The following is a 10,688-nucleotide window of genomic DNA, read 5'->3' on the forward strand; positions in this document are numbered from 1 at the left end:
TTTTGATTCTTCTTTGTTTGTCTTTTATTTATTGATTTTAAGCCTTTTAAAATGGGGTGTAGCTAATGTGTTACATAATCAGTAACAACAACAATAAATACATTTACAGGGATAATCTAACACTTTCACCATATACATAACCTTTGACCTGTGGGGATTTCACATGGTTTAAATAAATTAAATAGAATAAATATGAGTGGGATTTGCTGTTCAACATGTCAGGCCACTGCTGAGATCATGTGACTGAGGCCCTTGAAGTAGGCCTTCTCTCTCTCGCTCATCAGCTCAAAGTGAAGAGGTTGCTGGCAGAAGTTACACTCCGCCGAGGAGTGCGGCTTCAGCTCCAAACCAGCCTCTTTCCACGTCTTCACCAGCTGATCTGCAAGCAAAATGGTGAGGATAAAAAAAATATTTTCCAGAAAATTACTGGCGTTTGATATCCGTAACAGTTGTTTCTACATTTATTAGCTCGATACTGAATGTATTTTCATCATTTAGCGCATTGAAGAACTATTTGATCTTTCTTCTTAGAACACTCTAACATTGTAAACTGACATACCGACAAAGTAGTACATCATCTGGGGAGTGTGGTGAGGTGAGGGGGCAACGCGCAGCAGCTCCTCTCCTTTAGCTACAGTGGGGTAGTTGATGGCCTGGACGTAGATGTTGTAACGAGACATCATGGTGTCACAAATCTCATTGTTCTTCACTGCATCTGCCACCTGTCAAACATACGAGGTATATATATATATATATATATATATATATATTAGAGTGACACATCAAATGATCTGAAATGTAGTTTAGACAACAAGTACATACAATTGTTGTAGAAAACATGACATCTTTCAGGTATTGCAACAAAAGACTACTGTAGGATGGACTGTCCTATTCAAACTAATAAATCATTAGTTTTCGTACTCTGACTGGGATGATGTGGCTCGGGCAGTGGACCACAGGAAGCCCGGAGTCCATCAGCAACTGTCGAAGCAGCTTGACACTCCTCTGATGTTTCCTTCGGAGCATCCGGCCCTCTTCGCTCTTCAGTATCTTAATGGATTCCTTTGCCCCAGCCAGCAGCATGGGGGGCAAGGAAGTGGTGAAGATGAAGCCTGCAGCGTAGGAGCGCACCGTGTCCACCAGGGCGTTGGTGCTGGCGATGTAGCCACCCACACAGCCGAATGCCTTGCCTGAAAATGACATGAGTCATACGTAAGAGACGAGACCGCTATGAAAGGCTTCTCTACCCTGGGGAGGCTTTTACTTACCGAGGGTACCAGAGATGATATCCATTTTGTTCATGACTTTGTCTCTGTCTCCAATCCCACCTCCTCTGGGCCCGTAAAGACCCACAGCGTGCACTTCATCCACAAAGGTAATAGCACCAAACTTGTGGGCAATATCACACATCTCTTCAAGAGGGCACACAGCTCCTGCAGAGGGCACAACATTTATCAGAGCATTTCAAATCCTAAAAATGCAAAAGCAAAGTTTTTTGGTCTAAACAAATTAAACATATGAGGGCTTATTTGCTTTGTGGGAACTAAACCGATGATTCATTCGTGACTTTAACAAATATGATTACATTTGTGATATCATGAATACACTATTGTGTATTCTAATTGAAGAAAATTACAGAGAGGAAACTAAATTCTAGAATTACTGTACTTCAGTGTATTCCGTTGAATTAATCAAGAGGAAATTGGCTAAAATGCAATTGTTAAATCTTCTGAATGTCCTGTTAAATAAGTCATTCGTCAGCAAAGAGGCTGTGCACTTACCGTCCATTGAATGCACCGTCTCAAACGCAACAATCTTTGGAGTGGACGGGTCGGACTTCTCAAGCAGCTCTCTGAGGTGGCCGGCGTCATTGTGACGAAAAATAAACTTCTTGACCCCACTGTTTCTTATGCCCTGAATCATTGAGGCATGGTTGCCAGCGTCAGAGTAGATTTCACAACCTAACAGAATGAATAAAACAAAATAAATAACAGCTCTAACATCTCGTCCATTAGTTTTCAGTCTGAATAAGACGATATGTGAGCAACTACGTGATCTGTTTTGCACCAAAGCAAAAGTGTGCATCTTTATTTGTACATTTATGGGGCAAACTTCAAAGTACCTGGTAGCATTTTTGCCAGAGTAAATAATGTGGAGTCATTGGCAACGAAGCAGGAAGTGAACAGGAGTGCTGCATCCTTGTCATGCAGGTCAGCTAGTTCATATTCAAGCTCCACATGGAATTTGCTTGTTCCTGAAATGTTTCGGGTCCCTCCTGCACCAGCACCATGCTTTCGCACAGTATCCCTTCAAAGAAGAAGAACAACAAGGTATGAAAGCACTCCCACGAAACAATGAACTTCTGAGTTCCGATTTGTGGGCCTACTCACATGACAGCCTGGGTGACTTTTGGGTGGCGGCTCATACCGAGGTAGTCGTTGCTGCACCACACAGACACATTCCTCTTTGCTTGAAGAGACTCGGAGTAGTCGTCCGCCATGGGAAAGGAGGGTGCACGCCGGTTCACCGTCTTGAAAACCCTGTATGTGTGATCGGTTTTCTTGCTCTCAATCTTCTTTTGAAAAAATCTGTCATACTGAAATGTGGCAGCTGTGAAAAGTAAAAACAAGGGGATTGTTTTAAAGGTTCAAAGAGATTTCATAGCATTTTTGAGAATTACACATCGTTACGGAAATATTAGGCCAACCTTTGGGGAAATTGTCCTTTAGCAGGTGAGATGCTTCGGAAGATGTGGGCTTCATGAGACTTTTTGAAGCCCCTGCGTTGGCCTCGTCTACTTCAACAAGATCTTCCGCTGATAAATCTGCACCAGATTTTCCTATTAAAGAATTGTGTGTTCAAGAAAAACAAGGGCATGGCGTTCATTTGCTTTGCTCTTCAAATGTCATTAGAGAGTGTACGTATGACCTTTCTAAAGTTCCATAAGTGCCTACAGATACACGGCTAAAGGTGTGTCTGTTTCTTCTTACCTGTGCGGTAGGAGTGCATCTCCTGGACATCCTCTTGCAGCTCCAACCCAGCCTCTTTTACCACGCCGTTGTTTTTTTGCACCATCTCTGCAGCCAGGAAGGGACATTTGGAGCCTACAGCCTGACCAGCAGATGGTGTGGTGTGACCTGAGGGTAATTTGACTTTTTGCTTTTGATCTGCAGAGCACAGAAGTAAAATTACAAGTTACATTTGTTTCACAAAATATTATCAAGCTCACTTTTTTTTGCATAAGCGATGTCTTTTATTATCGTATGTGTTCAACTGACCATCGTTTGTTTGAGTGCCCTTGGACACAAAAGCTGAAGTAGACAGGACTCTGGCCAGTGGTCGGGAGGCCAGGTCCCTCATCACAGGGCACCTTGAGGCATAGCTCACCAGAGAGGACCTCCCAGACAGGTGGAGGTAAACACTGGGTGCGACAGCCAAAAAAGGGCACCTGCGGATCACTGTATCCATATGAGATTGTCTTGATCTAATTAGACAGAAGAAAATGAGGAAAGATGAAGCAGAAGAAGAGCAGATACATGTTATCTGTTAAGATCAGTCACTGGAGAATAACATCCTTTTACCAAGATTATGCAATAATAAACAGACAGCATAGCAGTGTGGAAACAGATTTGAGAAAAATGGGTAAATAGCACAGGCAAAGGGAGCATCGCAAACACCCAAGCTGCCTACATCTATCTAGCTTTCACCTTTTCATATCAACACCTCCCAGTCCACTCTCGTGCAACATATGAAACTTGACAACTTCACAACAATTTAAGAAAGCCTGGTTTGAGAACCCCAACAGACTACGCTCACCCACCCTTTCGTCAGCTGTCACTGACAAACTGAAAAAGAGCTCTCAAGGATCCGTGATGCTATAACAAGCTAAACTAAGAGCCGTCCGGCTTTGTTGCTCACGTGAAACAGATATATAACTGCAACGCTGTGACTCCATACGTCCAAAACAAGGTGTGGCTCTCAAACCAGATAATCCTTTTCCTATGATCAGTGTTATTATTTCTAGGGGGGCGAGGGGTTGGCCTCCACCCAGTAATTATGCTTATGATGATCACTGAATACACAGCACATCTGATAAAGCTTATACACAACTGAAATTTGTAATTCACCTATGTACATACAACAGGTCACCTTTTGCAGTACTCAACGTTTTGACCAGCTTGAGATAAAAACCCTGTAACAAAACCATCAGTTTGTCCACAGCATCCATCTACTTTTAACTTTAAACATTTTATTCTCGCTTTTTAGATAAGTCCTGGCAATAGCAGATTGATCTACAAGCCATATTTGGTTACATTTAAAAGGAAATGTTGTTTAGTTTGAAGGTGGAAGTCTAAAAAATAATAATATTAAAAAAAGGTAATAAGACAACTTACAAACATGACTTAAGTACAAAATGGTAGTCACAGAAGAGTTTCGAGGTCAAAGATTTGCACAGCAAGATTCAAAAGAAATGTTTTGATCAGCATCAGTCCTTCAAGGGTTTAGTGACATAATAGTAATCATCAACAATAATTGATCACACAATAATAAATCCGCTTGAAAATAAACCCTCTTTGGTAAATGCAAGAATCTAGTACTTAAATAGACCCACCTGGCTTCTCTCCTGGATTTACCGAAATGATTCTCCTTCACGTTGAGGAAACTCCAGCTGGAGAAATTACAGTTACATAGCGGTGGTGAGTTACGAAAGGAGTGTCACGTGAGAGGTGATGCGTCAGCGCAGGTTGCCATGTTGGTACGGGGCGCCTTTAATTCAAATGCACGCATCTGTGCACTGTGGGTCGCAGACATTTCAGCTGTTTGCTGTTCCGAGTGGCACACGTATGTCCGTGAGGCAGGACGTCTGATAAAGTGAAAGTCACGACTCATTTCTTTAAACCTTAGGAAATACTTTCAGAATCTTGATGTCATTTCAGAAGAACTTGTTTACTTGGAACAGGAAAGTGTACGACGGGTTCACAACTGTGAATGCAAGGAATTAGAATATATATATATATTTTTTTAAGAGAAAGAGGCTCAATAACGTTTTACACTATCCTTGTCACCTTTCTTTTACCACCGTTAATTCCCTTAAAACGCCAGCAGATGGCGCCCTTTCCCAATTCAGCACACACCGTCTGCAACTACTGAACAATCAGGTTACACAAAAAGACACCAACGTGACTCGTGATTTGACACGTATTGAGATTTATTTTGGCAGAAGAATGTTTCATGACTGATTGTGTGTTTTATGACCCAATAGCAATGCCAAAGAGGATATGAAGACAAAACAGCTCCCTGGTTGCATCAGAAGGGTTTTAATACAATTAGATCTTTACAGGACCGTTACAAAAAGTACACACACAGTGGTAGATAAACATGCAAAAAAAATAAATAAAACTTTGATTTTTCCAGTCTATCCGATTAGGTCATGTGCTACAGCTAGATATAGGATTTAAATGTATTTTTCCATCATTTCAGAACTCATCTTCAGCAGTTCCCTTGTCCCACATGGGGCTCACACCCAGCCTCCGTAGCGTAGCTTATTGGGCAGGTAGATGCTGGTGAGGAAGTCAGGAGATATGGCTGCCAAGGACTGCAGTTCAGCCTTGACCTTACTCTGCCGCATCAGTTCCATCTACAAGAGCAGACGCACAACTCTGAAGCGGGTGCACGAGGGAGCCATGCAAACAAATTATAAAGTGTTGAAGAGTCGCTCCTCCACAGAATGCCACTCTGTATCCTCAGTACCGGCGAGCAGAGGCCTCTCACTCAAACACAAATTCCTCCGCCATGTGACACAAAAGCAACAATATTGAAACTGTGTAATCCTACAGGGAGGAATTTTGCTTCATTCTTCTAAAAAAAAAAAAAAATTAGCAGGGTTCTTCAGTCCAAGTAAACTCAGTGTAGTCACGGCTGTGATGTGGACAAGATCTGTGGCAATTTCTTTTCATTGGCGTTTTTTTGTTTTCACTCTTCAGAATCACATGCATTCACTCTAGATGCTTTTGTGCAGTTTCACGGAACAAGAGAAGTTAAAAAGTGCCCTGCACCCTGCGCTATTTAAAGGCAAACTTGACTTCTCTTCCGTCGCCATCTTTTCTCACCTCTTTCTGCCAGTCTGGTTGACCGGTTAAGTACGGCCGGTTTAGGAGGCTGTCGAGCTTGCTTTCATCTCTCTTGGTGAGGGGAATCAGCGATTCTTTGGGAACCCTCAACCTGAAGAACACAATTCTGATTTCATTATACACTTCACCTTCTGAAAATGAGAGCAGTCGTTGGCCTTTTTTCCCCCCCATTGATGAATATTGCTCGTGCAAAATGCTCCCACCCATTTTCAATAGGCACTCAGTGAGTTTTGTGTATGTTTAGGAAGGAAAACAGAAGAGAAACTGCTCAGACTATAGTTAAAAATGCTGTTATATATATATATTCAAGTGGATGTATACTTAAAACTCCATATGCTCTCAAATGTCGCTCCTTGAAAGAAAGAAAAAAAAGGAAAGGCAACAGCAACAGAAACCAAAACAAACATTCTAAACGTCCCCAGAATATAATCCCAATTAGAGGCAGGAGGAGGAAGTAGGAAGTAGCGAATTTTGAGTCCAAACCTCTGCAGGTCAGAGGGGAGGAGGCCTAGCCACATAACGCTGGGGACAGTCAGACTGTGGGCCTCAAATGACATTGCCTGTGGAAAAACCCACATACACACCCAGTCACACAAAAAATGCCTTTACACAAAGTCTCCAATAAACACACAGATAATCAGCACTGCACCTTCATACTGTGGTCAGGCTCGGCATATGTTCACAATGAAGCTAATTAAGACGGGGATGGTTACACAAACATCCCAGAGATCAGGAGCGATGCTGCCGCACAATCGCTCAACATTTTCACTCCGTACAATGTCAGTTTAAATATACTACGAGATGTACGATTGGCCCCGTTTTTAACTTTGAAGAAAGAAGGAAATGTTAGTTGCATATTGCTATCAAACAGACACTGAACAGGCCACGGTGGATAATGTCAAGCTCAGGAATAACTGGCATGGAAGGACTCACCACTGATCCATACTTGTAGATGCACATGATCTCAATGCCTGAGAAAAGTCACAGGGAGAGACACAGACACGCTGCAATCAGCAACATACCACAGCAATTATCCTCTGAGATGTGTAACAGAGGTCAGAACAAAGTAAAGCATTACATGTGTGTCTCGCAATGGCAAAGAAAATGTCTGAGGTATGGAGACTGATGGAAAGTGAGCCATCCTGTCTGGGCGGGATCACGCCAGCGGGAATAAAGGCCGCACGAGGCACCATGACGTACAGGACAGGTGTTAATCTGGGACACGCAACCCAGCTGTGTGTGTGTGTGTGTGTGTGTGTGTGTGTGTGTGTGGAGAGATGGGGGGAAAAAAAACCAAAAAAAAAACCCAAGATTCTAGTGTTAATACATAAGCTGAGCTGTGAGAGGATATTTGAAAGCTATGATGTTCAGGCAAATGATTCACACCATGAGGGTCAGCGTCCACCAGGGCGAAGATGGGGATGTGCAGCGTGTCCCAGAGTTTTTTCACCATCAACCTGCTGTTCACATCTGGCACGCCTTTACCCTGACAAACAAACACACACACACACAGTTCACACACATATCCGCTCTTTCTGAGAGGACACAATATCAAGGTTGTTACGACTGGAGTTATGCAGCAACAAAGCTTTAGCAGCAGTTTAAAAACCAAAAAACAAACAAACTGTGATGGCGATGCAAGGAGAGAGCTTCGTGCAGAAGTCGGCATCCAGCAGTCTCTGGAATGTTGCATCCTTCTCCACTATCATGACAAATTTAGCTGATGATACAATATCTGAACATGGTCAAGGTAAGCTTTTCTAGAATTTCTGGAACAAAAAAACAAAACAAAACAAAAGTTGCATGTTTTTCAAAGATATTACCAAGGATACTTCTAATGCCACCGATGTTTGATGAAACAGAAACGGCCTGAAAACAAAGTAAGCGCACGATAAGTGGATGGCCAAGAGAAGGCACTGGAAGTGTCGTGTCCCTTTTTACCATAACTTAATGTAAAAAGCAGATGGCATCCATTTTTGTCAACTGTACAATAATCTATGGCAAGATGGTGCCAGCTATAAAAGGTGGCAGCTCAAAAAAAAACAAAAAGCAGCAGCATGGAGGTTAGCTGCAACAAATGAAGCTATTCCCAGAAATTATATATCGTAAATTCCAGACTATCAGCTGCCACTTTTTCCCCAGGCTTTGAGCACCGCGGCTTATAATACGGTGCGGCTAATACATGCTTTTTTCCTTTTTTTCATGCCGCCAAAAACATTTTGCCTCTTAACATTAGACCAATAAAATTAACGAGTAGTTCACAGTGGTCCAATGAAATTGTACGATAAATCAAACACACTTACACAGCTAAATTATTGGAAATCGGTTGTACTCACACTCAACCCCTAAGTTAAAACCATCGTTACAGGCACTGTTCGGGGAAAAAAAAGCATTTGCAGTATGTATTTGTTTATGTTACCATAAAAATGCTCACGTGTAACATCTTTCTGTGTAAATATCTCATATTACATTGTGGACACCCGCGGTTTATAATCCGGTGCGGCCCATACAAGTACAGAATGGATTTTCTATTTAAAATTAGAGGGTGCGGCTTATATTCAGGTGCGCTCTATAGTCTGGAATTTACGCTATATGCCATTATGTATTTCCCACAGTGACGGCGCAGTAGCAGGAGGGACAATCTTGTATTATCACCGATTATTACGAGTTAACTCTGCATGACGGCTTGACTTAATGCGTGTTAATGCAAAGCGGCAGCTAACTTTCGTGCAGCTCGTATGGTGTTGTCCAGGCCAACTTTCTCCACTGGCAATGGAAACCTGCACTGTGGAAGAAGGCATAACTATACTACTCAACTATACCTTAGACACACATGACACTGATCTCTTGTGTGTCCATCCAGGGCGAGTAATTTCTCCTTTTTTTTCCCTCTACATATACTGCCAAGCAGCCTGAGGCATATTTGTGCATTGCGACATTACGTATATGCTGAAGTTTAAAAATAACAGAAAGCCTTAACCGCCTGCTGCACCTCGAACTTGTAGCTGCACTTTTGCAATGGTATGATGCAACCCATCGGCTTAAATCTACACACTTTAGAGCAGATGTCGTTGTTTTCCCCTGCGGTGGCAGAAATACTTCCTCAGCTGATGCGGTTGGTTCTGGTTGTAGGTGGAACTTACAGCAGAGCCGGAGCGACAGTCAATCCGGGTGCCGTCTTCCTCCAAATAACACAGATCCCCTGAAATTAAGCCCTTGGATGTGGCCAGCTGGTAGCACAAAAGTTACACAAATGCACACACACGCACAACATTTAACACACGGTTATGCAAACATATTTCCAACACTGGCTCTACTTTATTTACTGCATTTCTGTTTGATCAGTAGAAGCACATTTACTCCGCAGGTGTTTCCTGAGATATGAAGCAGAGCAAAAGTCAAATGCCAGACTAAACTAACTGATTTCATGTGTGGGATCTGAGGTAATACACAAAGGAATTTTGCTACAAGCTTTTAATATTTGAGGTTGGCGCTTCCTGCCGCTGCAATCATGTAAACCATCTCTTCGACTAACGTGGATGCGCATGCTTACCACATGGAGAGATCTGCGAGGAATCTTCAACATGCAGGAGATGTCGTCTACTATACTATCCACAGCCCTCTGTGAACCAAACAGCTGCGTGTCGCTGTAATATATGTCCCTGTTCAAGCAAACCTCAGGGTGAGAACACTCTGGAACTTCCAGCCATACACTTGTAAAAGTGTAGAACAAAAGGGGTCAAAAGAAGACACAGCGAGATGAAATGTGGCTCTGGGAAAATGTGCACTTAAGACAAATGACCTTTTCGTTGCGTAAGAGCTGCTCTGCACAAGTCTGTAGATGGCCGAGAGAATCTTGAGCATTTGCGCTTCAAACGAGAGAGAGAGAGAGAGAGAGAAAGGGGAAAAAAAAGACGAGAAAATGCATTTCCTCATCGACACTTCGCTCACAATCATCAGTGCTAGATCACATTCCTTATAGGACTGGAGCAGGAAAAAAAAAAAAAAAAAAAGAAAATGTTCTATGCTCTTCTCCATGTGGTGAGCCGATCTTTAAAAGCCTCTTTCAACATGTTCTGTCTCTGCCAATTTGTCACCTAAAACTAAGTCTGACTTTTATTGCCGTTTGTCCAGTTCACACACACGTTCATAACCAATAGAAATTAAAGCCACATGAGGAGGCACGCAGCTGGAAAGATTTTTCAACTCAAAAAGGAACAGAAAAGCCAAACGTGAGGCCAAATGGGAAAATAAAAAAGGGAGGCGTAGGCATCCTCTCACCGAATTTAGTGGCAGATGAAGGACGATCGCTCCTTACGGTGGTGACGGAATGTTCTGAACTCATCTGAAGGCCGACGGCACTGTCAAAGCTTAAAGTGAAAAACAAGGCAGAAAAAAAAAATAAAACAGTCTAGAAGAATATTTTTTTTACGCACATTGGGTGGAATATATTTACTGTAATAGCTTTGCATCTCAGTTCCCATCAGCAAAGTAAAATCCCCCACAACCTGAGGGCTACCTGCAAGAATGCCCCTCTGCACTTCGTCACCTGACTGA

The 10,688-nt window shown here is 42.5% G+C and overlaps 2 protein-coding genes across 3 annotated transcripts; both read right to left on the reverse strand.

Moving 5' to 3' along the window:
• LOC140271575 (5-aminolevulinate synthase, non-specific, mitochondrial-like) lies at positions 1–4,717 on the reverse strand. The gene is made up of 11 exons (XM_072366845.1): positions 4,613–4,717; positions 3,279–3,484; positions 2,991–3,167; positions 2,708–2,839; positions 2,391–2,610; positions 2,123–2,307; positions 1,782–1,961; positions 1,269–1,433; positions 922–1,190; positions 560–722; positions 1–379 (listed from the first exon to the last, which is right to left on the reverse strand). Exons 2-11 carry the CDS (start codon positions 3,466–3,468, stop codon positions 219–221), a joined length of 1,842 nt encoding a protein of 613 aa, XP_072222946.1. The 5' UTR covers positions 3,469–3,484; positions 4,613–4,717; the 3' UTR covers positions 1–218.
• A 747-nt stretch (positions 4,718–5,464) lies between these two features.
• On the reverse strand, positions 5,465–10,688 carry spo11 (SPO11 initiator of meiotic double stranded breaks). Of its 2 annotated transcripts, XM_072367672.1 has the most exons (12): positions 10,651–10,688; positions 10,413–10,501; positions 9,934–10,000; positions 9,685–9,793; positions 9,275–9,361; positions 7,964–8,000; positions 7,757–7,866; positions 7,518–7,617; positions 7,065–7,102; positions 6,615–6,691; positions 6,111–6,222; positions 5,465–5,638 (listed from the first exon to the last, which is right to left on the reverse strand). In XM_072367672.1, exons 2-12 carry the CDS (start codon positions 10,474–10,476, stop codon positions 5,519–5,521), a joined length of 921 nt encoding a protein of 306 aa, XP_072223773.1. In that variant the 5' UTR covers positions 10,477–10,501; positions 10,651–10,688; the 3' UTR covers positions 5,465–5,518. The 2 variants fall into 2 exon arrangements, with proteins under 2 accessions (XP_072223773.1, XP_072223774.1); XM_072367673.1 differs by lacking the exons at positions 9,934–10,000; positions 10,651–10,688 and having other exon boundaries at positions 10,413–10,493.

Source organism: Leuresthes tenuis, unplaced genomic scaffold, assembly GCF_036924035.1.
Source record: "Leuresthes tenuis unplaced genomic scaffold, fLeuTen1.0.hap1 SCAF_16, whole genome shotgun sequence".
Taxonomy (NCBI): domain Eukaryota; kingdom Metazoa; phylum Chordata; class Actinopteri; order Atheriniformes; family Atherinopsidae; genus Leuresthes; species Leuresthes tenuis.

Excerpts from the sequence above, each read along its gene's own strand:
- LOC140271575 (XM_072366845.1), bottom strand. The coding sequence starts at position 3,468 with ATGGATACAGTGATCCGCAGGTGCCCTTTTTTGGCTGTCGCACCCAGT. Across the intron at positions 1,962-2,122 it reads TCTGGCAAAAATGCTACCAG|GTTGTGAAATCTACTCTGAC; the intron begins GTACTTTGAAGT and ends TCATTCTGTTAG. Across the intron at positions 380-559 it reads GATGATGTACTACTTTGTCG|ATCAGCTGGTGAAGACGTGG; the intron begins GTATGTCAGTTT and ends TTTTGCTTGCAG.
- spo11 (XM_072367672.1), bottom strand. The coding sequence starts at position 10,476 with ATGAGTTCAGAACATTCCGTCACCACCGTAAGGAGCGATCGTCCTTCA. Across the intron at positions 7,867-7,963 it reads AAACATCGGTGGCATTAGAA|ATATTGTATCATCAGCTAAA; the intron begins GTATCCTTGGTA and ends GACCATGTTCAG. Across the intron at positions 5,639-6,110 it reads AACCAGACTGGCAGAAAGAG|ATGGAACTGATGCGGCAGAG; the intron begins GTGAGAAAAGAT and ends CTGCTCTTGTAG.